At 45.6% G+C, this 26,462-nt stretch overlaps 3 protein-coding genes across 6 annotated transcripts in view; 2 read left to right on the top strand and 1 right to left on the bottom strand.

Moving 5' to 3' along the window:
• TP73 (tumor protein p73) overlaps window positions 1-7,428 on the top strand; it is a 70,237-nt gene extending 62,809 nt beyond the window's left edge. For both annotated transcript variants that reach the window (XM_081923624.1, XM_081923625.1), the window contains one exon: window positions 3,008-7,428. In XM_081923624.1, coding sequence (XP_081779750.1) covers window positions 3,008-3,328 — 321 coding nt within the window. In that variant the 3' untranslated portion in view covers window positions 3,329-7,428. The remainder of the gene's footprint in view (window positions 1-3,007) is intronic.
• The window catches only part of MRPS16 (mitochondrial ribosomal protein S16), a 249,029-nt gene that overhangs the window by 200,900 nt on the left and 21,667 nt on the right, over window positions 1-26,462 (top strand). The gene's annotated exons all lie outside the window — the stretch shown is intronic.
• Window positions 9,293-25,744, bottom strand: LOC309376803 (uncharacterized protein). 2 transcript variants are annotated; one of them, XM_081923634.1, is made up of 13 exons: window positions 25,437-25,744; window positions 24,574-24,711; window positions 22,802-22,988; window positions 20,534-20,781; window positions 18,750-18,924; window positions 16,920-17,020; window positions 15,869-15,940; window positions 15,106-15,234; window positions 14,047-14,169; window positions 12,896-13,060; window positions 11,320-11,487; window positions 10,442-10,602; window positions 9,293-9,900 (listed from the first exon to the last, which is right to left on the bottom strand). In XM_081923634.1, the coding sequence occupies exons 1-13, from the start codon at window positions 25,501-25,503 to the stop codon at window positions 9,835-9,837; spliced, it is 1,800 nt and encodes a 599-aa protein (XP_081779760.1). In that variant the 5' UTR covers window positions 25,504-25,744; the 3' UTR covers window positions 9,293-9,834. The 2 variants fall into 2 exon arrangements, with proteins under 2 accessions (XP_081779760.1, XP_081779759.1); XM_081923633.1 differs by having other exon boundaries at window positions 15,854-15,940; window positions 25,437-25,740.

Consider the following 26,462-nt stretch of genomic DNA (forward strand, 5'->3'; position numbering starts at 1 on the left):
AATCTTCGATTGCATTTTTGTTCTAAAAATATGAAGAGCACATAGCAGAATATGGTGAAATAATGTGGTCAGTTCTGTCAAGCATGAATAGTTAATGCAAAACTTTGTGCAACTTTCAGAATAATCCAGATTTACTCTGTAAACCACATTGAGTCTCTTTTAGGGAAAAAGGTGGTATACAAATAATAATAATAATAATAATAATAATAATAATATGCCATCTAACTGTGTTGCCTCAGCCACTCTGGGTGGCTCCCAACAAAATATTAAAAACACAATCAAATGTTAACCATTAAAAACTTCTCTAAACAGGGCTGCCTTCAGATGTCTTCTAAAAGTCAAATATTTATTTGTTTGACATCTGATGAGAAGGTCCCTAGTTCAATCTCCAGGTATCTCCAGGTAGGAAATATCCCCCACCTGAAACCCGTCAGTGTAGACAATAGGAAGCTTGCAGGATGATACTGAGCTAGATACATATACTGAGCTAGATACATATTCTGAGGGAAAGCACACATTTAAATATGTATCCTGAGAGAAAAACATATTCTGAGAATGAATATGTGTTAGAATCCGTAATCTGAAAGAAAAATATATTCTGAGAGAAAATACACCTTTGAATATGTGTTCTGAGGAAAAAAACTCATTGTGAGAGAGAATACAATGTATTCTGAGAGAAAATTCACAACTGAATATGTATTCTGAGGAAAAAACTCATTGTGAGGAAGAACACACCTTCAAGCACTTTCTGAGAAAAATGAACATTCCAATACATATTTTGAGAGAAAATGAACATTTAAATATTAATTCTGTGAGAAAAACATATTCTGAGAGAAAATACAAAGGGAAAACGCACAACTGAATATGTATTCTGAGCAAAAAATACATTGTGAGGAAGAACACACCTTCAAGCACCTTCTGAGAAAAATGCACATTTAAATATGCATTCTGCGAGAAAAAAAATATTCTGAGAGAGAATACAATGTATTCTGAGGTAAAACGCACATTTAAACACATGGGGGGGAACGCCTATTTCGATATGTGCTCTGAGAGAAAACAGACATTTAGATATGTGTTGTGAGAGAAAATACCTTAAATGTGTATTCTGTGAGGAAAACATATTCTGAGAGGATACATATTTAAACACATATTCTGAGAAAAGCACACATTTAAACACAGGTTCTAAGAGAAAATATGCAATTAATCATGGGTTTTGTGAGGTGTTGTTGTTGTTTTAATGGCAGATGCAAGGGAATTATAGTAAAAACATATGAAAGCGGTATGGATCAGAAATTAGGCAGAGTTCTGTATCCCTACCCACTGTCCCCTGAGCAACCTTTCCCAAACCTTCTGCCCTCCTATCATCCTTGCTGATCAGCCATGCTGGGATGGGAGTCCAGTCACGTCTGGCGGGTTCCAGGCTGGAAAAGGCTACTCTAAGGGAACCCTACACACATGTCTGCACATTGTATGTCATTTTCCGTTCCGGGCTTCAAGCACTGAACAGAAAACCCGCAGAATAAGGGCTTTTCCTTCCACAAACACCCGGAGCCATTTGCACAGCCTTAGACTGGAATCAAAAGCTGCTTGCTGCTTAACCCCATAAAGTTTAGCATTGTGTATTCGCAAAAGATCCCATTTTTGCATGAAGACTCTTCATCTTTCCTGAGTTTTGCCCACACCTAACTCACAACAGAGTTTTCATGACTTGATGCTCTCCAGACGTTTTGGGTATCCAACTCTTTATGTTGTCGTTGTTTTAAAAAAAACCATGAGGTGCTGATACTCATTTCTTCATAAAAGTTATCTGAGTGCCAGTACAAAATGGCCAGTACAAAATCAGCAAGAAAAGAGAGGCAATGGTATTCCAACTGCCTGCGAAATAAATCCAAAACACCTGCAGGGCACAAAGTTAGGGAAAGCTGTAATAGAGTGCTTTCTGTTTTAACTAAATTAACACTTGTGCATGAATCCATGGTTGTTTTCATGAGTGGGACTTAAAACTGGCTGTGTTGTAAATCAGTCCTCTGAGAAGAACAGGAGACTTGTTTGGGCCTCTGTGTCTCCTCATTTCCTCCCCCAAATTCTCTCCTGCATGAATCACACATGGAGGGCCAGAGCACTTTCTATGCTAAACATGTAGTACTTGGGCCTTCCATGTTTGTTTGTTATTTATTTGGCTTGAAATAGTAGCCATGAGGTAGAGAGATCAGGACTGGAAGAGGCAAATCCCTAGAGATGGATATCGATGGCTATGAGCCACAATAGCTATGTGGAGGCAACAATGCTTCTGAATGCGAATTATTGGAAAACACTGGAGGGAAGAGTGCTCTTGGTGGGCTTTCCAAAGGCATCTGGTTGACCTCTGTGAGAACAGGATGCTGGGCGAGATGGGCTGTTGGCCTGATCCAGCAGGCTCTTCTTATATTAAGGTTACCAGACGTCCCCATTTCCTGGAGACAGTCCCCAGATTTACAAATCAGTCCCCATACAAAGTTGGGACACGGGTGGCGCTGTGGGTTAAACCACAGAGCCTAGGACTTGCCGATCAGAAGGTCGGTGGTTTGAATCCCTGCGACGGGGTGAACTCCCGTTGCTCGGTCCCTGCTCCTGCCAACCTAGCAGTTCGAAAGCATGTCAAAGTGCAAGTAGATAAATAGGTACTGCTCCAGCGGGAAGGTAAACTGCGTTTCCATGCGCTGCTCTGGTTCTCCAGAAGCGGCTTAGTCATGCTGGCCACATGACCCGGAAGCTGTACGCCAGCTCCCTCAGCCAATAAAGCGAGATGAGCGCCTCAACCCCAGAGTCGACCATGACTGGACCTAATGGTCAGGGGTCCCTTTACCTTTTACCCCATACAAAATCCACTGAAGTTGAAAAGTGTCCCCGGATTCATTGAAAAGTGTCCCCGGATTCATTGAAAAAAAATCTGGCAACCTGATCTTATATTCTTACAGTTCACCCAGTCCTTTTGTCAACCCAATCTCCCAAACACCTTTCTCTGCAGGATCTTGGAGCACTGAAGATCCCGGAGCAGTACCGGATGATTATCTGGAGGGGCCTCCAGGAACTGAAGCAGGGCCACGACTACGGAGCCCAGCAGCTCATCCGCTCCAGCAGCAATGCCTCCACCATCTCCATCGGCACATCCGGCGAGCTGCAGAGGCAACGTGTCATGGAAGCCGTTCACTTTCGCGTCCGCCACACCATCACCATCCCGAACCGCAGTGGGGCCGATGAGTGGGCGGACTTCGGCTTTGACCTCCCGGACTGCAAGTCCCGCAAACAGTCCATCAAAGAGGAATTCACAGAGGGAGAAATCAACTGAGTGTCTCTAGAGAGGCACATGGAAGCCGGCGAATTAAGGGCAAGGAACTGAACAATTGGACCTGAAAGGTATTTGGCACAACAGCCAGGCGGAACGAGCCTTTCGGGTAGCCACCGAAAAGTATTCTTTTTCAGAGCTTGCGGCAGGACGTGACGGTTGCGCTCTGGAGCTTAAATGCAGTCCTTTGCGACGTACCTTTTCACGAAGGGTAGCTAATCTGGCAGTTGCATTTAGCAGCAGGACATGCACTGGGTTAAAAAACCCCTGTGTTGTGTTGCACTTGGTTGTGTAGCAAACCTGGGTCAAATGTGTATCACAGCATCAAGTACCTTAAGGATATCATGTATCTCATTTTATCTATTCTCTTCCACCTCGTCAGAAAAGTCTCCAAGCCTTTAAGTGAGAACGGGTCTGACCTGTCGCACATCGTGGGAGGTCTCCATGGCCAACTGGAACCAAACCACTTAAGGACTTCTTTTCTTTAACAGACTGCCAAAAAAAAAGTGTTTGTTTTTCTACAGTACTTTGCAGAACAGAAAAGCGGCTCTTTATGATTTGATTAACCTGAGGGATATCTGTGTTAGCTGGGTGAAGGCTTTGCCTAGCAAGACAACTTTGTACACACACGTTGTATATACAGTATACTCGCCATGATGTTGTAAGGTTTATTTTCTCTGTAAGCTATTGTGAAGAGTTCAAAGATGGATAAGGTTTCCCCCCTTTCTGAGGGGGTGCAAAGATGGCATTGTTCTTCCCCTACCCAAGAAAGGAAAACAATTCCACAACTGTTTCTAGAGTCAAAGGTTTATTGCTTGATCAAATCCAAATCATTATTTGGTCTTTGTAATGGATTCCTAAGCAAAACATCAAAAAAAGCTATAGTTTTCATCTTTGGGAGAAATGGGCTCTCTGTCATTACACTTCTCCACACACAAAACACACACAATGATATATAGTTTGGTGCTAGCTGTTTCTTGCTTAGAAGCCCTATAGATGGGTTATGTTCCCTAGATTTCAGAACAAATTCATGCTTAGGTGATAAGGAGTAGCATTCAGCAATGTGTGTGTTTTATTGGCTCCAGTGCAAAATTTTGATTTGTAAGAAACTTGCTCTCTTTTTCTTTAAATTTTCTTCTTCTTCTTTTGTCACAGCACATTTCAATAGGCTCCAGAAAGGTAAGAGGTTTTGGAGGGAGCTTCCAAATGCTATTGGACTCCAACTCTCACCAGCTCCAGGCAGAATGGCCAAAGGTTGGGGATAATGGTAGTCGTAGTCCAACAACATCTGGAAGGACAACTGGTTAGTTACCCTTGCTTTAAAGCAACTCATTCCATCAGGTTGGCCACTTTGGGAACAGGATATAGCTAGCTACAAACATGGGGTATATAAATTTTGTTAAATAAATCATCTGGATAGCTCAGTTGGTTAGAACATGTTGTTGATGACACCAAGATTGCAGGTTTGATCCTGATAAGGGACAGCCACATATTCCTGCACTGCAGAGAGCTGGACTAGATGAACTTGCTTACCAGATTATTGATTCCCTTGATTGCCATCCTCTACCCTCCAGCTTGGGTGCCTAGAATTGGACACAGTACTCTTATAAACCCTCCAGATGTTGTTATCGATTCCAATTCCCATCAGCCCCAACCAACATGGCTAAGTGGCAGGGACGATGCAAGCTGTAGCCTAGCAATAGCTGGAAGGCCAGAGGTTCCCCATTCTATCCCAAGTACACATAATCGGTACCTCTGGAAATTTCCTCCTGATTCTGACCAGGATTTTCAACATTGACTTTCCTTGTTTCACATGCTTCTGCTATTGTATGTTTCTGTTTTCTTGTCTTTGCTAAGAACAGTTTGCAATTCACCCATCCTGTTGCAGCATCCAGGTAGAATTTTAGAGCCCCCTTTTGTGACACTGTGTGATTTTGTTTGTTTGTTTGTTTAAAAGCCCCTTGCAGGGCAAGGGGAAACACTTTGATTTGGGTTTGGGTTTCTTGATTTTTCTATAGGCTTCTTCTGGACTTCCATCCCATAAAGAGAGGACTCTTTCAGAGGACTGCCCACAGTAAAGCAGGACACATACATCAGCTGCCCCTGCCACTGAACAAGCACAGCCAAAATGCTACAGATCTGTCACTCATTAAGCAGCAGAAAATCCTTCTCCTTTTCTCTCTCACCCACTCAATGACTATCTCTAGGGAGCACCCAGATTTGCACCTTGTTAAAGATCCTGTCTGAAAACTGTGCATGTGTTTTTGTCCTGCAGGGGCTGAGACTTTGGGAACAGCCAAGATGCAATAGTGCTTGTGAAGTAGCAGCGAGTTAAAGCACTTTATGTTGTTCTTTTCCCCACTCTCTCACATCTTCAGTGGTCACAAAAATGCTTTCCCGGAGCAGTATTACTATATATAATTACTCTGTGTGTGAGTGAGTGTGCATGTGCATCTGCATGCTTATGTTACTAGCAAATTTCAAAATGTTGGGCACACGTCATGAGCAGCTTGAGCAAAAATCCAGAAGCTCTGGAAGCATCCTGGAGTCAGCAGCAAGGATGGGAGAGTACATTTGTTTAGTATGCATGCAAAGGTGAGCCTTCATTCGCACTTTCTCGAAAAATACGAGGACTGAAGCACAGCACAGTAATGTGTACAAGCATGCATGTAAAGTGTACTTGTACCTAGAGGTATACAAGGTTCACAGTTTGCAGGAGAAAGGCCTATCATATTTTGTTGATTCATAGCCATACTGGAGAGCGGAGCCCCACAGGATGCACAGAGAGAGTGCATGTTGTTGACCTACCTGGGCTTCAGCTAGAGTTAGGCCTATATACACCTGCCAAAACCACAGCTTACTCTGGTAGATTCAAAACCATGAAAAGGGAAAGAAAGGTGTTGACACTCTAGATAACTGTAGGGAACTCTGGAGTGGCATCTCTCTTTCCCTCCCCTTCTCTTTCTTTACCTCCCTTCCTCCCTGTCCCATGTTGAGAAAGAACATATGAGGAAGGAAGCCAGCACTTACAGGCTTCCACACAGTCTGAAAGTCCCCAGGCTGTCCACAGTGATGGGCTTGTGCCTGTTAGGACTGAGAAGCAGGTGGCTCTGGAACCAATGACAGGCAGAACCAACCACAGTGGTACCTCGGGTTACATACGCTTCAGGTTACATACGCTTCAGGTTACAGACTCTGCTAACCCAGAAATATTACCTCAGGTTAAGAACTTTGCTTCAGGATGAGAACAGAAATTGTGCTCTGGCGGCGCGGCAGCAGCAGGAGGCCCCATTAGCTAAAGTGGTGCTTCAGGTTAAGAACGGACCTCCGAAACGAATTAAATACTTAACCCGAGGTATCACTATAACTACTTTTGTCCTCCTCCTCTTTCTCTGTGCCGAGTTCTACAAGGGCAGAGCTAAGAGTGAGAAGGCAGGTGAACTTGGAGGAATCAAGGCTGAAGTTGGTGAGGCAGTGCCCTAATGGACAGGTGTGTGGGGCCCAGCTCCCTATGCCCATAGACATCTATAATGCCTCATTATTATTTTGACTCTGTTTTCCCTGCTGTAACAAGTGGTGCTGAACTAGAGTCCCTTTTGGAATAACCGGGGGCAAAGTTAGATATCCGCTGGCTAATGCTCAGAGGTCCACACTCAGTACATGGACAACAAGGTATGGGTTCCATTCCTTGTGCATGAGTCCAAACCAGTACCATGACCCCATTGCCCCTTCTATGGGTGGGGATTCCTTCTCTTTCATGCACAGGTCTTTCATGCAGTTGTATTTCCCAGATGAAGCAGGGCAAAGAACAATCCATCTACATTGTTCTAGAAATGGCCAGTAAACTTTCTGATGTCTGATACGGCAACCTCTGCATCTCATCCTCCTGGTGGCTGCCTGACCCCTCTCAGGTGTGCGTGCCCGAGCTTTTTGGGATTCACCTTAACATGGGCTTAAGAAACACAAGTGGAGTTTAAACTTTGTCATGAATTGTGAGGTTTCGTTTCGTTTTTATTGTAATGATATCTTTGAAGGGGAGGGGCGGGGAAATGTGTTATTTTTATAGCTTTCTTGGGGTAACACAATAAATGGATTTCAAACGTTGTTTGACTCAAAAGGGAGAGATGCATCGCTGTTGCACACACATGCATAAACGCGCACCCTTCGTTTCATGCTCCTAGTGTGGGGCAAGGGAATTGTTTTAAGCCAAAGGGTTGCATTCACTGGCCACATGCCAGTGTGGGGGGGTGCCTTTTCACAGAAGGCTAGTTTCTATACATATTTTCTCTCCTCCATCCTGGTAAGCAAGAAGCATTCTCAAGAGTGCAAGGGCACATTCCAGCCAGGCAAAAGCACTTGGGTGCAAACCAGAGGGGGGAGGGAGTGTGGCTGGGTAGGAGTGTGCCCTGGGGAGAGTCCTGAGTGCCAGATAAAGAGGCACGGAGAGTCTCCTTCAGTCTCTAGCCCGAAGGGAAGTGACAAAGCATAGCAACCTTTTAAGCACAGCTTAGGCACACTACTGTGAATCACATCATGCTTCCCTCTTTTTTCACTTTAGAAAAGCTGTCTGGTTTCTGAATTCGATGGCAGCAGCATTAGCGCTGGGGGCAAGAGTGCTTGATCCTTCCCACTCATTACAGGTAGAAGAACAGATGGTGCAGGAGAAGCGTTGCAGGTGCCTGGTCTCTTCCTGGACTTGCTAACATTTCTGCTGCAGGAATTGCTGTTGATCTGCAGGCACATTCCATGATGTGACCCATCCCATCGGCAGCTTGAAATGATACAACCTCTGACACAGGCTGCTGAATCAGGAGTGGCCCTACCAATAGGCAGGGTGAGATAGCACCTCAGTGGACACAGCACTAGGGGAGCTGCTGGAGATGTGAGAGCCACATAGAATCGTAGAGTTGGAAGAGTCCCTGAGGGTCATCCAGTCCCACCCCCTGCGGTGCAGGCATTTTTTGCCCAACACGGGACTCGAACCCACAACCTTGAGATTAAGAGTTTCATGCTCAACCGACTGAGCTATCCCCCTGCCCTTTACCCTCTAAACTAGTCTGCTCCCTTCACATGCTTTGAAGAATTCTATCCCATCTAAACGACTAAACAACAACATCCCATCAACACTGCAGGAGTAAGATCTATTACTAGTCCAGTTGAGTGCTGTATTGCCATAATAAGAAGTACCCTGCAGGATCAGGCCAAAGGCCCTTCTAGTCTGGTTTCCTGTTCTCTCAGCACCCAGCCAAAGATGCCTTTGGGAGGCTCACAAACCGGGACCTGAAAACCTCTGATATTGCAGGGTAAACATGGACAATCTGGCTAGGAGCTGCCAATTGCCTTATCCCCCTTCAAAGCCATCAAAGATGGGTATGCAGGATAGGACTAATCCCTGCTGGACCATGCCAGTGGCTCTTCTCGTCCAGCATTCTGCAGCCAAATGGATGCCAACGGAAAGTCTGCAGGCAGGACTCTCCCCACTTGCCACCTTCTTCAACTGGTTTTCCGTCAAGGATAGCCTTACCCTTCAGGATCTGCCTATGACCCGGAAGCTGTCTGCGGACAAACGCCGGCTCCCTTGGCCAATAAAGCGAGATGAGCACCGCAACCCCAGAGTCGATCACAACTGGACCTAATGGTCAGGGGTCCCTTTACCTTTTTTAAAAAAGTTGGTTGCCACCATTAATTCTTGTGGGAGCAAATTCCATAGTTTAAAGACATGCTGTGCTCTTTCATCTGTCCTGAATTTTCCTCCATTTCATGCAACAAAATGTCTTCTAGGAGAAGGTAGGTCGTTTATGATGGATGCATGAAACCTATGCCACCCTGAACACCCCTGGAAGTATAAGTCCTTTCTGTTTCACAGAGTAATAATGATGCTGCAGAAGCCTTTCAAAACTAAGAGTAGAATAATAATAATAATAATAATAATAATAATAATAATAATAATAATAATTTGATCCAGTATAAAAGCTGGGGGAACTTTAATCACATTCATCATTGACCAGTCTCTGCCCTTTGCTGCCTGGGACCAGAAACTCCTCCCATCATCTGCTTTACTGTGGTCTGGGTTCCTCAAATGACCACAGTGCAAAGGCCCCTCTGCAAACACGACATCTGGGTTCATTTCCAAAGACTCTTGTGCACCCATGCAAAATCCATTAACTGTGGACATAGTTGTGCATGATATTTCACAGGATGCTTCATTCCAGAGAAGATACTCAACTCCAGGTGTTTCTCAGTGCAATTAATACGGTTCCAAAGTTTTCTTCCCAAACCGTTCTTTGCTAAAGTTGTCCATTGGTACAATTCTTTTCCTTTCCTCCCCCCCCCCCCTTAGCTTCTGGGCACCTGAGAATGGTTCTGTCTGCACTGGCCCCAATTCTCACTAAGCAGTGGCTGGATTGTCCTTCACAACACCATGAAGTTTGGCCCACAAACTGAGAGAAGCCATACTTGGCCGGTTGCTGGTATTCTTCCCACTGCCGCATTGACCAATGTTTGGGTACTCATTGAATCAGTTTCCCTGTTATTATAGATTCAGATGGTTTGGGCAGGTATTTGCAGTAAGCCTCCTGCATGCAATAAATAAATAAAAGAGAGAGAGAGAGAGAGAGATGAGACAGAAGAGTGTGTCAATATCCAGACTGACAACATATTGAAAGATTGTGCTGGGGCAGGCACAATCTGCAGGTTGGAGACGCCGAATTTCCTGTGCATTGCTCGAACCTCACCACTGCAATTTTCAGAACAGAAAGCACAGGACATGCTTGCCTTTTAAAAACAGCAACAAGAGCAACAACAACCATGTGGGACAGAATGCTTTTGGAAAGTAGTTTGCTAGTGGCGAAATCCCTTAGCCCTTTCCCTTTGGCCTGCTATCTAAATTAAAACCCTTCCTCCAAAACTGCTACTTGTCCTGGGAGGGGACATGCTAAAACAATTAAATCCCCCTCCACTGGTACAATGATCCTGATCTGGGTACTCCCCCCCCCCCGGAATCTGAGTCAAGGATGGCCAAGGGTGATGCGAGTTGTAGTCACAGGTTCCCCAGCCCTGTCTGAAAACGTTCTCTTGTCCTTTGTAGCCACGATTTCAAAAACCTGCTTCTCTCACCGGAAATCCGCAAGAGCCTTCCTCATACCCATGCCCACTGCAGTTATTCCCTCCCTGCTGTGGGGCAGGGTTGTTGCACTGTCGAGATCGGCTCACAACTCCTAGTCCGCAGGTGACGGGGCAGGGAGTCCAGGATGCCCAGGGAGACCACATTCCGTCAACTGAGGCAGAGAGAAAGCAAAGGGTTCAGTTTGGGCTTCCCACCAGCCAGGTCAGTCCATGATATTCTGCTGCCTCCAGACAGTCAGTATTTCCTATGAAATATTCAAGTGCATACTTCAGGATTGCACAATTAAAGGGAGGCAGGTGAAAGAATCATGCTGAAGAAGCAAGACTTTTGCAGTTAGGAAAGTGATGGGGAAGTGTATTGAAAAGTGTGGAAGGAACAAGCGATTCGTGGGATGGTCACTGTGAGAACAGCATGTTGGACTGGTGGGGCTCTCCTTATGTTCTTGTCTTGGGGAAAGGGAATGTGAGAATGTAAGATGAGCCCTGCTGAATCAAACCAAAGATCCGTCCAGCAGCCTGTTCTTGGATGCTTTCAGACAGGGCCGGCCCTAGTATTAGGCAGAAAGAGGCAGCGGCAGCCTCAGGCGGCAGACACAGGGATGGACGAGGGAGTGGAAGTGAAGTGCCCTTTATGTTTGTCTGCTGCCTTCAGATGTAAGAGAGGACCCTGTCCTGTTGCTGGTGTGTTGACGTAAGAGTCACCTGCCAGTCCAACCCATCGCCCTCGCCTTTTGGGAAGAGCTTCACAGCTGGGGAACTCCCTCAAGGTTTCTAAGGATTCAGCATTCAAGCCCAAAGGGTGCCTTATGCTTCTCCCAGCAAGGTCCCCTTCATGATCGCCCAATCCCTCTGCAAGATGATGGCTGCACCTGGACACTGGCTGTCGTTGCACATTGCAAGCTCCTCCTTCTCCCCTTCACAAGGCAGGCCCCCTCCGGAAGGAGCAGGGCTGTCACAGATTCGAATCCTTTTCTTGATCCCAGAACACTTCTCCGAACACATGGACCAGGGTGACCACTCTGACCAATGGCCGTTGTCTAAAGGAAAGAAAGGAGAAAATTGTTTACCAATCCTCGACATCAGTTTTGGAGAAGCAGGTTCCTCCTCCTCCTTCTTCTGTGGACATGACTGGTGTTGCACAATAGCCAGTGGCTAAGTGCATGTGTTTTGAGTGCTAGGATCTTCCCAGTTCTACTCTTTGCTATTTCCTCAGGTTTTTCTCTACCCTGGCTTTATTTATTCACAGCATTTATTCCATACCTTTTAGCAAAAAGGGGGGAAGAGAGAGTGTGTCTAAGAGAAGCTTAGCAGCTCTAAGATTCGCAATCTAAAAATACTTGACACACAAGGAAATAGGAATGGGAGGGTGGGAGGAGAATGGTTCCACTTCGTCTGGACTTGAGTTGAACAATAGGGAAGAGGGGATAAAAAGCGGTCAAGTGACAAAGGACATAAGAGGTGCTGTGAGATCAGCGAGAGATGTGTGATCCTCTGACAAAGGGGGAGCAGGGGAGGGGAGAGGGAGAGGCATCTCAGAATAGGTACAGGGCAGAATTCTGTTTTTGTTTGCATTTAAATGAGAAACTGCCTAATTCACCCTTCCTAAATCAATATGCAGAATAACGGCATAGATGCAATATGAAGAACAACTGCCCTTCAGAATTTGCACTCCTCTGAATTTTGCGGTGCAGTTCTCCAACAAAACAATATACACTTAAATGCATTTGTTAGGGGAAAGTGCAAACAGAAATGTGTGTATGAGCATATATTTGCACTGAAACAATGACACATTTTCATGGGGATTTTTTTTTTTTTAAAAAAGATAGAGAAAAGAAATGCAAAGTGCTTGGGAAAGTAGAGAACTGAGTGTCAAGATTGGAAAAATGAGAAACTGAGGGAAACCAGAACTGGCGGATTCATCCATCCCTACTTGCAAGAACAAACCAGGATTTTTTGGAAGAAACCATGGGCCTCTCCAGACTGGTGTTTTATTGCAAGCATGCTCTGGGACCTGTTTTTGACACAAGAATAGTGGTGCCACATTAGAGGTGGAATTATTCTGCTTTATTAATTGTTCTGGGATGCTTCCCCAAGGCTTCCACATGATTGCCGTCCAGAGGGGCTGCAGAACAGCAAAAGTGGAACAAATATAAACCAGAACATTTCCAGCATAGAAATTTGTGAGATTGCTCAGGAGGTGGTTATGGAATATGCACTAACTGGAAATGAAAGCGTCACCCCCATCTACCCACTCAATGCTTGCAAGCACAAATGGCACTGAAATCTGGACTTGGATATGACCACTCTCTTAGCGGCGTGAGCACAACTGGAGGTTGTCTGGTGGGATCCCATGAAGTTATAAAAGAAACGTGCTTTTGCAGTGGAGATGTGCCTTTTGCAAGGGAGGTCTGTCTGCCCCAGCTTAAGAAGTGAAGGACAGCTTACATGGGCAGGGTTGCGTCTTAGGACAGAGCTTGAGATCAGCGGAAGGGCCCACACATCGCATGCCGCTCTCCGGGTGAGTGCACTGCCGTATGCGCATCTGGTTCTGGAGGCCGCAGGTGGCGGAACAGACGGACCACGGAGACCATGGGGACCAGTTGCTTTTTGCTGTAACAGCAGAAGAGAGAGGTGAACACCGGCAAAAAGACACACATGCACACCATGTGGGAGGATGTGGAACCCAAATCTCAAATGCACGATTGGCAGGCAGTCACAAACAGGGGCAATGGCACCGTGGAGTTTCAGAACCAGTACAGAGGGGACTCTATGATGTCATACCCCCAAACCTGGTCACAGGAAAAAGACAATGGGTTAATCCCTGCCTCTTCTGTTGGGTCACACACTCATTTTTTCCCTGCCTGCAATGGGGGAGGACGTTTCTTTGCTTTTCTCCAGGTAGCAATCTCCATTTTGAACTATGGATATCTGTAACGTTTAAGGATTATTGCCTGCCTGATTGTCATCCCTGTAACATATTGGATCCTGATAAGACTTTTGATGTGAGTTAAATTTGTCTTTTTCTTGTTTACTAAACAGTCTGAGAGTGATTTCTTTGTTCAGAGGGAAACAAAGCAAAACAAAAAATGGGAAAAGGCAATCCGAGTCTGCCGAAAGCATCCTTGGATATTAATAATTATTCTAAAACCTTGTCATAATAGCTTATAGAGATAAGATGTGCATGGATGGTGGTTTTTAACTCTGCTGAAATACATATTTGCATTCTCACACAAGTGAGTAAGAGGAGGTATAATTACTAATTAAACTATCCTCTGCTGCTCATTTATAACCATCCAACACACACTTCTCCCATAAATAATCAACGTGTTTCCAGAACAATATCATATGACTAGGAAAGGGTAACAAAGATGGTCAAGGGACAGGACATTTCCCTGCCCAGGAAGACTTTTCAGTTTAGGGATAAAGCCCACAATTATAGGAAGACATGAAAGTCTTAATAATGTGGTGTAGAGAAAGCGGGACGGCAGGAGGTAGTTTCATTTTCTCTCATAGTAGTTTGGAGCCATTCTACAAATCTGATTAGTTATAGAGTGTAGGGATGGAGGGGGGAATTCAATTCAGTCTGTGCAACTTACCTTCGCAGTGAACACCGTCACCGATAAATCCGCTTTGGCAAACGCAGAAGTAGGATCCCAGGGTGTTCAGGCACGTCGCGTCCTGGTCGCAGGCATGGGAATCCCTGGTGCATTCGTCTATGTCTAAAAGGTGGGGGTGAGAGAGAAGCTGCACAATGTCTCAGACCTGTTTTTTTCCTTGTCTGCTGGGGCTGCCAGGGATTGAGCCTGGAACTTCTGAATGCATAGTCAGGTCTACTACACCTGAGCTACAGGCCACCCATTACGGACCAGAAATGGGGGGCCTGTAAGTGGTGAGCTGATAACACCCCAGATATTTTTGGAACCCTCCCACAATGCCCATGAGCTCCAGCTGGCACAGCCAAGGTTCAGAGATAATCTGTTAGCCGGACTGGGTTACTGCAATCCACACTGCATGGGACTGCCCTTGAAGACGTGTATACTTCAATGGCTCCAAAATGCCGTGGTCAGGTTACTGGGGCTCCATTTGGGACTCACATAGCCACAATGTTTGTCAGTTCCAGGCCCAATTTTAGCTGCTTACTCGAGTGCTTAAAGCTCTAAGGCCCCAAGCACCTGAAAGACTGCCTGCCTTCCTACAGGCCCCCACTGGGTGCTAGGATTGGCAGAGGGTAATTGGTAATTCCACCACCCTCAGAAGCAAAGGCGGTGGCAGCCCAGGAGAGGGCCTTCTCTGCGGCAGCCCCCAGGTAGTCAAACTCCTCTCCACAGGTATGTGTCTGGCACCTTCACTGTGCAGTTGACATTGTATGCTAAAGCTGCACCTCTTTACCTTAGCCTTGGGCACTCAAGTTGTATATCCCTGGGACCCACCCGGTTATTATTGTGATTGCATTATATATATATATATTTATATATATATATATATTTATATATATATATCAAACAAACCTGTTTTTAATGTTGTATTTTAAATTGAGCTAGGACCTTGGGGTGAACAGTCACTGATGGACTCTGCAGCAATACCCAGAGGCGACACAGTTTCCCCAGCCCAGCCCAACTATTCTTCACAACCAGAGACGCTGACGTTCCCTCTACCTATGCAGCTGAGCACACCGTCTCCTTCCAAGCCTTTCGGACAGCGACAAAAATATGATCCGTATGTGTTGATGCAGGTTGCTTCAGCCAGGCAATGCACGGGCATCTCCTTTTTGCACTCATCTATGTCTTTGCAGAAAAGAAGAAAACGAGACTATATAGGAGCATGCTCTACATACATTGTGCACATCAAGCCCAGCATTGTCTACACTGACTGGCAGCAGCTCTCCAGCCCTTCCCCTGCCACCTGAATCCTTTTAAATGGAGCTGGATGATAGCCCTTCCTTTAAAAATAAAGCAAGGTCCCAGTTCTCATGGTTCTGAATACAGTGGTGATTTAAACAGGGATTTAAGAAGCTGCCTTTCACTCAATATTGTCTTCACTGACTGGCAGCAGCACTGCAGGGTTTCCAACAAGGTTCCACCCCAGCCCTGCCTGGGACCTTCTGCATGCAGGGCATGTGTGCTACCACTGAGCTTTAGGCATTCTAAACACAGGTTTTGCCAACCTTTTTGCAGCCTACAGACACAATAGGAATTTTAAGGTACTGTTGTGGGGCCACACACACAAAATGGATGCTGTAGGGTGTGTGGCACCACACAAAATGGCTCTGTTTGTGTGTATGTCACAATAATTCATGCATCAACGCTATATGTGGGAAATAAATGGTTGTTTATAGCAGCATTATGATCATTATGTACTATGCTAGAATAAAGACTAGAAGAAGCAAAGCTCACAATTATTTACCAACACAGTGTATACCATTTCCCTCAAATCCTGGATTGCATTTGCAGTTTTCTTCATCCCGGCCTCCACTGCAGGTTTTGCTGATATCTGATAGGAAACACGTGAATAGCAGAAACTTGACACAAAATACCACAACAGGATCTTCAGATTAAAAAGAGTACCAAGCACGGCCTTACTGACACAGTATTTAGGAATATAGAGGCTGTATATTTATGATTCCAAAATGTTTCAATGATCACATTTCCACTGTGTCATTGCTTCATCTTGCTTTTCTTATGCTTCTGTTTTATATTTTATTAGCAGGGAGCGTTGCCCAGATATTTTTATAAATAAAAAGGATGGTTTTTTTAATTAAAAAATGGCTACAATTTGTGAGTTTGGACGCGTCACACAAAAAATTGAGCGAAGCCAGTCCAAAGTCATGTTTTGGCCCACCATCTTGATTCAAAATGGCGCCTGGAATTCAAACAGTAACGAAGTTTGCCAGCCCCACCTCAAGAACCCTTGTGCCAAGTCTGGTGACGATACCTCGAGAGCTGTCCAAACGTATAGAAAACAAACGAACAAACAGGCAGGCAGACAGACAAACAAACCACATTCCAAAATATCTAGCAGATGAAATGAATGGATTGAGAAAGGACATTGGGCTGTATTTTAAACTGGCTGAAATTGTTGTTGCAGGTACTGTTTGGCCACACCATCATAAGCTGCTCTGAGCATACTTTGGTGCAGAATAGTTAATACCTATAATATTAGAGTCAAAGAATTGTAGAGTTGGAAGGGACCCTCAGGATCATCTAGTCCAACCCCCTTCAATGCAGGAATATGCAGCTGTCCCATACGGGGATCAAACCTGCCACCTTGGCATTACCAGCACTGCGCTCTAACCAACTGAGCTATTCAGGCATTGTTTGTTCATTTGTGTAGCCAACGCTATTGCAGAGCGAAACCTGGGATGGTTGGGCATAAACTGACAATCAAGAAAAGAATTGTTGTGTATCGCTTTAACAACCATTAACCACAACAGGATTTTAAAAAAAGAGGGAAGGAGGGTGAGATTCCATACCCCTATTTATTAAGAAGAGTCGCTGAGCGTTTAACACCCTTCCGGGGACATCAGGGCTAAAATCGTAGACAAGTGCTCGGAAATAGCCAAAGTCAGTGTCCCTAAGAGACGAGGAAAGGGATAACAATGGTGAGATAGGCTTCATGAAATCTTGAAACCCAAAGAGCAAAAATATCTAGAAGTGCTCAGTTCTAGACACCCTCATGCACACACATTCTCTCTCCCACATGTGCATACTCTAATTTAGTTAAAACTTTATAAAATTATGTATGGCACAGAGACAGTAGATGGAGAATTGTTTCTTCCGTCCCTTAGTAAGACTAGAACACGTGGACCTCCAGTGCAGTTGAATGCTGGAATATTTGGGACAGATTTTTTTAAAGTACCGTATTTTTTGCTCTATAAGACTCACTTTTTCCCTCCTAAAAAGTAAGGGGAAATGTGTGTGCGTCTTATGGAGCGAATGCAGGCTGCGCAGCTACCCCAGAAGCCAGAACAGCAAGAGGGATTGCTGCTTTCACTGCGCAGTGATCCCTCTTGCTGTTCTGGCTTCTGAGATTCAGAATATTTTTTTTCTTGTTTTCCTCCTCCAAAAACTAGGTGCGCCTTGTGGTCTGGTGCGACTTATAGAGCAAAAAATACGGTACTTCTTCATGCAGTGCATGAACTGTGAATCTTGGTCCCACAGGAGAGACAGTGATGGCCACCAACTTTAAAGGAGGATTAGAGAAATTCATGGAGGATATCGGAGACTGCTAGCCATGATGGCTATGCCCCGTCTCCCCTGACAAAGGCAGGTTGTTTCTGAATACCAGTTGCAAGAAGGCATAGGAGGGGAGAGTGCTGCTGAGCATGGGTCTTGCGTTTGGGCTTCCCACGGGGTTGTCTGGGTGTCCACAGGGATGCTGGACTAGGTGAGCCATTGGACATGATCCAGGAGGCTCTTGTTATGTTCTTATGATACACGACACCCTTCCTTCCCAGAATGTAGGGGCTACTGCGTTAGAAGATCAGGTCCTTACATGTGCAGAACAAAGATCGGTTCCATGATCAAAAGCTTGTGAATGCTTGTGAATCCCACTTGCTGGAAACCACAGGAGGGGAAGAGCGCTCTCGCACTCAGACCCCGCTTGTGAGTTTCCCACAGGCATCTGGTTGGCCACTGTGAGAACAGGATGCTGGGCCAGATGGGCTGTTCGTCTGATCCCAGTGGCATAGCGTGGGTTGTCAGCACCCGGGGCAAGGCAAGTAATTTGCGCCCCCCAGATGTTGCGCCTGGTGTGGCCGGCCCCCCTGCACCCCCCCACGCTACGCCACTGTCTGATCCAGCAGGCTTTTCTTATGTTCTTGTGTCAGGAGCAGCTGGAACCTGTTCTCCCCAGTGAAGAACCTTTGAATTGCAATGTGTCAGGCTTCTCAGTGAGGATATTGTTGGACTACAACTCCCATCCTCCCTGTTGGCTATCCTGGATGGTGCTGATAGAAACTGGAATTTGACAACATCTGGAGAGCCACACGTTTCCCCACCCCTGACGCATACAATTTATTACGAAGATTATTATAAATATATATACTTCTTGATAACCAAAGAGGCCTCCTTAAAAGCCTAGGATGCAAAAATTAAAATATAAACATTCAGCATTACAATGCACCAAAAGCGATCCCACACCCCTTTACATTAAACTGTGTTTTTTTTTTTCATAGTTCCCACAAGATTCTCATGGCAGACACCGTCGAAATAAATAAGCCCTCCCCCTAAAGTGGGAAGTTGGAGGACACCTTTCTGTTTATAGGCTGAGCCTGAAAGCACCCGGATGATGGCAAGCGTACATTAATCCTCTGATCTCAATCTCATCCAGGCCGTTGGCCAACACCACTGCATGGCTGTCCAGCAGCGTCATGGGGCGGGGCTCCTTGATCCACCGGACAAAGCTGGACGGAGGAAGCTGGAGGTATTTCGGCAACTGGATGGCAACGTTGTCCCCTTCCAAGAACTCTCCGACCTCTAAAAATAAAAGCAGCAGAAGAAAACAGAGAGACCTCTCAATGCGCTGGGTCATGAGCTGCCATGTAAAGAGTGTTGACTTGTGGCTACGGGGCAGAGGAAGGAAACCTGCAAAGCTCTAGATCAGTGTTCCCCAAGCTTGGGTCTCTGGCTGTTTTGGGACTACAACTCCCATCATCCCTAGCCAGCAGGACCAGTGGTCAGGGGTGATGGGGATTGTAGTCCAAAAACAGCCAGACACCCAGGTTTGGGGAACCCTGCTCTAGATGAAGTTGGGCTACAGTTCCCATCACTACCCCTGGCTGTCGGCTACGCTAGCAGGGGCTGATGGGAGCTGGAGTCTCATGACATCTGGAGGGGCACCATATTGGCTACTCCTGGCTTAAGGAGCAGGTAAACCTCCTCAGTGAATAGGCTAGTGCAACGCTGTATTTATTGCCTTTGCTGAAATTAACCCCCCACAACTACAACTCCCATCATCCCAGACCATTTGGTCATGCCGGGCGGCACTGATGGGAGTTGGGAGTCCGACAACATCCGGCTCCCCACCTCTGCTGCAGGTAGGGTGGAAGGCCTCTAGAGAGATGGATCCAGGAGGTGGATCCACAGCCAATGACGGAGCCAGAGCTAACGGCAGACCAATGGCAAAGCCAAACAATTCCAGTTTTGTCCCTGTCATCCTCCCTGCTTAGTTTTGCAAGCACTAAGGAAGAGGAAGCTGCCACACTCTAGACCAGCTTTAAATAGGAAGGCAGGTTGGTGGGAGAGTGCCCCATTTGCACCAAGAGCATCTCCTTCCACCCGCTGTCCTGTTACATTCTGAGCTCCTACAGCTACTTGTTTCGTGTTTACACTACTCTCAAAGACCGTTTTAAAAATAATAACATCCAACCAAAAAAAGGGCTGAACTGCTCAGTCTGCTTTAATTTCCATAACTTGTGCAGCAGTTACAGTGGCGTAGCATGGGGGGTGCAGGGGGGGCCGGCCGCACCGGGCGCAACATCTGGGGGTTAGGGTTAGGGTGTGCAAATCCATGGGTTAGGGGGCGCAAATCCACGGGTTAGGGGGTGCAAATTACTTGCCTTTCCCCGGGTGCTGACAACCCACGCTACGCCACTGAGCAGTTACATGAATTTGGGGGTTTCATCGCTCACCCAAGAGTCCAACTTTCGGCAAAATTCAGTCAAAATGACAATCGTTCCCTCTAATAGCGAATCTGGGTGCTAATTTGGAATGAAATGAAGCTGGTCAGAAACAAGGTTGTGGTTTCTACACACTCAGTGTGTGTACGGGAAGGGGACCTCCTTTGGTATGTAGAAATATAGGTAGGTGTGTGTGTGTGTGTGTGTGTGTGTTCATTCTCATCTCATTATATGGAGAGGAAATGACCAGGTTTGAAACTTATGTCTGCTGCTATTTTAAGGCAGGACTGACAAGAGGAGTAGGGCCTGTTAATGTTATACTATTCTTATATAGGATGAGCATTGGCCTTCCTTCCTTCCTTCCTTCCTTCCTTCCTTCCTTCCTTCCTTCCTTCCTCCCTTCCGCATATCTGCTGTCTTGCGTTAAGTTGCAACAAATCTAGGGGAGAATTTAAAAGTTGCCTTACCGATAGGCATGCTATCCAGAGCAAAATAGTATCTCAGATTGGAAGGATTTAACAGCTGGAAGCCTGTCAGGTCATAGGCCTCAACCACAGCCACCTTGGTGGGTGCTGTGCTCGGTTTCACTTCTGCCCAGAAAAGATTTGGGTAAAAATCATCCTCTTTGATTGAAAGTAGTGTCAGCGCCTGCCCACGTTCATGCACAGCAATCCTCAGAGGCCTGTTCTTCCCAAGCGCCAGTCTTCTCCGATAGCTGCAAAGCAACGTCCATGGGGTAAGTGACAGCTGAGAATGTACCAAATAAGCCATTTAATTTCATCTCCCAAGATACACTCTCAAGCTTTCAGACCACCTGTAATGGTTATATGGGGTTGCTTGTGCGTAAGTTGCCGCCACTCCTGGCTAGGTAGCCTGGTTAAACCTTTCCTGGCTGTACAGCCCTTCACTTCGTGGCTGTTCAGTTGCTAGCAGAATCCGTCAGTGGGTGTTTCTTGAACTTCTTCCAGCAAAGAAGTTCTTTGACACCAAGTCTCCGCCTACTTTCCCTGCGCGGAAGTCTTCTGCGCAGGGTGGGTGTGGGTAGCGAAGGACCTGTGCTCTCCCTGCTGATCTCCAGCGAAGAGTCCTGGAGCCCTCTCTCCGATTCCCCCATCCACCCTCCTTTATCCCTGGTGTTACGCTGATTTCCTTCCCCAGCTGCTGAGTCCCCTCTCTCCCTGCTTGGCCCTTCTCCGGCATCGCTTGGGAGCCCTGCCTCCACTTCTGGCTCCGATGTCAGTTCCCTGACACCACCATTTGAAACCATTTCAGCCTTGTCTGCATTCAGTTTCTCAGTGCTTCTCTCTATCTCTCTCTCTTTCCAATTACATTTCATTAAGTTTCAACATGTTCAACATATACAGTCAAAGCACAATTTAGTCTTTTCCCTTCTTTTTGTCAACTTCTCACCCCTTTCCCCATGGAGTTGTTGTTTCTCCCCTTCTGCTGCACCCCTATCTTCTGCCTATCAAATCACAATATTATAATAATCCCTTCTGCTGCTTGTAGCTCAAATCCTGCTTGTGAGTTCATCATACTATAATATTTCTTTAAATAGTCTGAAAAAGGCATCCATTCTTCCATAAAAGACTTATCATTAGATTCTCTTAATTTTGCTGTTAATTTTGCCAGTTCGGCATAGTTCCTTATCTTAGTTATCCATTCTTCTTTGGTTGGAGCTTCTTCTTCCTTCCATTTCTGCACATCTGGAATCCTAGCTGCTGTTGTTACATACATAAACAACTTTAACATTTTGGCGGGGTGGGGTGGAGACTTCTGCCTCTATAATCCCTAACAGAAATGCTTCGGGCTTTTCGGACATACTCGTCCGAAACATCTTTTTTTATCTTATCATGTATCATTTCCCAAAATACCCTCGTTTTCTTGCATGTCCACCACGTATGGAATATCGATCTATCGATCTCCATCTACCTGTTTACACTTCCAGCAATTATTAGGAACCTTCCTATACATTTCAGATAATTTATTAGGTGTAAAGTATCATCTACGGATCATTTTCATATTTTACAGCGCTTCTCAACTCCTTATATGCTCCTTCCTCAGGCTTGAAATCCATCTAGGAACAGGACTTGGGGAAGGAAATTGAGAGAGTTATAGCTGAAATAGGATCTGGTCTACAAAACCTTCTTCCTCTGTCTCAGCCGCTATTATGGGCAAACTGCATGAAAACGACCCACAAGTAGTTTTTACACTCTGGTCAGATTGGCACATATTCATGGAACGGGCAATAAGCTTTGGGGGTGGAATTACACCTTGGGTGTTCCTGCCCAATAGCATTTGGGGCTGAAATAATTTCTGAAATCAGTGTCATTGTTGGTGACATTGTACATGCAGTGCCTGCCTTGTGTTCATTGTCTCGTTTCGAAGGGAGCAGCTCATTGGCTGTTTTAAAGCCTCTTGTTATTGTTGGAAGCTTCTGTAATGGCTCAGAACTAGAAAGACATCTCAAATGCCATAGTGGTAGACTTGGGGCTTTCAAATTTTAGCGGCAACTGGAGTGATGCCAAAATCCAGCCCCTCCCTGCCTCTTGCCTTCTAAGTCACTGCTGCACTGCCCCCCAGTCACCCTCTCAGCTCGGTGCCCATTGCGGTCAAACCAGTCGTGTTCCCCGAAATCAACCTCTGGTGAACAGCTGCCTTGAAAAGGACTACAGATAGGGCTGCGTCTTAAGAGATGCACACCAGATTGTATTCTGCACTCCACACATGCATACCTGTAGAATTGTGGGCTTTGGCCGGAGTAGAATTTGTACCACCACACTTCGTGCTGGCTGCGTCTGCCGAAGATGGAGACCGTGATGTTGAAGGTGACTTTCCTCTCTCTTGCCTTGAGGAGACAGACCTGCTCTCCGAACCCATCACAAACAGATGCATTGGAAATGGTGATGCGGAACCCAGGGTCTGCAACCAGACAAAGAGTGAGGTCAGTTTAGGTAGGTTTAGGTAGCCATGAGGCTATATTAAACCCAAGGAAAGCACTTTGAGCTCTTGCTAAGTTAATGGTTAACTGATCATTGTTTCTCTGGTAGCTAACTTGTGAGTGTTGTGACCTTAATTATGTGAGAGGTATTGGGTTGCAAATCTCCATTTAGAATTGAGTTGCCTTTGAGTCTTTTCTCCCAAACTCAATGGAGTGAGCATGTAAACGAAGTTCTCCTGAAGGGAGAGTAAACAGCTGGAGGCTGGAATGCAGAGTGTGTGGGGGGAGAGGGAGAGGGAGAGGGAGAGGGAGAGGGAGAGGGAGAGGGAGAGGGAGAGGGAGAGGGAGAGGGAGAGAGAGAGAGAGAGAGAGAGAGAGAGAGAGAGAGAGAGAGAGAGAGAGACCCCTTTGTTTTTAGGTCTGTTTGGATTATTTCATATTTTATAAAATGTGACTCTTTTTGCTGGACAGCACAATGCATTGTATGGATATTTTGGAGATGTGATTTGATAGATCTTTTTTATTTTAAAAGAGTTCTGTCAGTAAAAGTTTGAATAATATTTTTGAGAGTCTGAACAATGATTTATTCCAAAAGGAGTTGGTTCTTATGCTTCCAATTGCTTCAAACTGGTCAATATTAGTATCTGCAAAACTTGATATTAATAATATAGGCAGCAATTCTCAGTCTACAAATTCATCTTTCAGTCTCTGTCTTTATCTCTTTCTTCCACAAGAAGAGCTTTGTGAAGGAAGCATTTAATCATATCCCTATTTTACAGATTGGGTAAATGGAGGCTGGGAGAGGGAGGGGGAGTGATAAACCAAAACCAGACAATGTTACATAGGTGAGTTTATTATTCACTTATTTCATTTATGAATTATATCCCACAAAACATCATGAAGCAATTAAATAATTAATCTCTATCTCTCTCTCTCTCTCTCTCTCTCTCACACACACACACACACACACAACATTGAACCCAGGTCTTTCCAGTTCCAATATATTTACGCACTAGGGATACCAGAGAAATTTGTATTCAATTCTCATTTAATTCACATGTAATTCCCACAATATGTGGACCAAAGCACAACCTTTCTTTGAAATTTGCATTTTTCTAAAACCTGCAGTGCAGTTCTGCAACCAAGTGCAAAAATACATATACTGGGGCAAAGTGTGCATAAAATGAATGCATTAGTGAATATGACTTACAAAAATCCATATTGAAAAGTTGCTCTGTAAAAATGTGTATATGAGGCACAATTGCGTAGAAGTTTGTGTATATTAGGACAAATCTGCACTAAAATTCTGATTAATGAGATGCAATGAGATGTGGAAATGTGGAGAACCAAACTTAGGATTGGGAAAATGAGAAACTTGGGGAAACAAAAATCGACAGATTTGACCATCCCCATCATACACACACTGCACTAAAGGCATTTTTAGGGTTCCTTGGGCTATCTGTGTGCAGGAATGTTTTTAACGTGGTATAGAAGACTGAATTCTAGCCACTGTGGGTCTCTGCTGCCCCCCATAAGAGGCAGATGTGCACACAGGTATTAACTTACCTTGGCAATTGTTTATTCCATCCCCCTTGTAGCCTGGCAGACACCGGCAATAGTAATCAGATGTCAGCTTGTCAAGTTGGCAAATGGCCTTCGGGTGACAGAGAATCCTCCTGGTGACACATTCCTGTTTATGTGGATCTGGAGGCCGGGAAGAGATGCAAAATTGTTGATCACTGCTACCACCCTTAAAATGGAGGTGCATGGCTTCAGTATTCAGAAAGGGCACAAATAAATGTTAAATCACCACTTCCTGGAGTAGGACGTACTGGGACTTACCCAGTTCAGAGTAAAGTTCATTGAAAGCTGCAGACCCAGAAGAGAATGTTGCCCTTGAGGTGAAAAGCCTCAGCACCCTTGAGTTTGTGTGTGTAGGAGAGACAGAATGAATGGATGGGTGCAGAGAGAGGGGGGATGAATATTCACAAGCGAATATAGCCCTCAGCCCCCATAATGTTGCTCCCTCTTTTCTAACGGGCACAAATTATCCCTAAATGAAGAGAGGCAATTAACACAAAAGCTGGACATTCCTGCGCTAGCTGATTTGAAGTCTCCTGGTGATTTCATCAGGACGCTGAACACCTGAGATACACACTTTTGGGTCCCGCCCTCGATCATGCGTTGCTTTTAACAGATTTTAGTATTTTACCTTTGACATTGCAATAATGCAATCCTATGACCTTACCGGGCAGGCAAGAAATGTTAGTTGTGCTTCCTGCATTGATGGTGATTGGCTTAAGTGATCCTTCCAACTCTGAAATTCTTTGGTTCTATGAAATCTAAGAACCACTTTTATTTTTACAAAGGCAGTCACAGAAGGGGTTCTAGGTTTCGTTTGTCCCCCACCCATCACGTAAGGGTCTTACCATGGATCTTGCTTAGGACCTGTGTGGTGATGAGGCAGAGGAGAGAAGCCAAGCGGCTCACTAGCATTTTCAGTTAAACCCCTCCTTTGTGGTTAGCTCGCATCTTGCTGGCTGCGGACAGGATTAGGAGGGCGGTGTTGGCGGCATGTCTGTGGGTCTGCAGGCAGGTATTGTTATGTCTCTGGGATCTGCAGGCAGGAGGCACCAGGCCCAGCGTCCAGGAACAGAGAAGGTCCGTTTCAGTTCAAATTATCTCGAAGGTTCTGCTTCCGGGATTCCAGGGGGCTTCCGATTGTGGGCCAGAGTTCCTCGTTCCGTCCTGCAGAGCAGCAGTTTTCAAGCAATGTTCTAGGAGATCCTGCGGGACAGGCTCCCGGTTCCGGTCTGCCTTAATGGAGGCAGCTCCCACAACAGCGGGAGATCGTTAGCGATCCTACTGACGCAGATCGAAATAACTCAAGGAAATCAGATCCGGCTTTGCGTTGCAACAAATCCATGCTTTATTTATTTTAAAATTTCATTTCACAGTTTAATGTTGTTGATATCTTGAACTCCAATTGTGGGTGTGGGTGTGCACCATAATCTTTTCAGGCCTCGGGGCCACTTCATTTAGCCCTGGTGTATCGTCTATTCATATAAATTAGCCTATGAAAAGTATATGCAAATCTGTGCCCTCCCTTTCCGGGCAAATCCCTTTCCTCCTTTTGGGTGATGTGCAAGTGATCCGCTTAGCAGGGCACCCTGTTCACGTGGGGCAAAGGAGAAGCCCCAGGAAGGCTTGAGCTGATCGTGGACCCTAAAACAGGTGCAGGAAGACTTCCAGCTAACTGGATCTATTCCAGGGATGGGTAATCTCAGACCCAAGACACAGCACCCCTCCTTCCCCAGGCCTCTCTGTATGGCCCTTGGGACTCTCTCTAGGCCATACCCAGACACACCAAATTCGCATCTGCCCCCAAATCCCAGGAGAAATTAAAACATCACTCATTTCCTAGGTCCCAGCTGTGCTAAACGTTTAAAGCAGTA

This window comes from Podarcis melisellensis (assembly GCF_964234715.1).
Source record: "Podarcis melisellensis genome assembly, chromosome: 8".
Lineage (NCBI taxonomy): Eukaryota > Metazoa > Chordata > Lepidosauria > Squamata > Lacertidae > Podarcis > Podarcis melisellensis.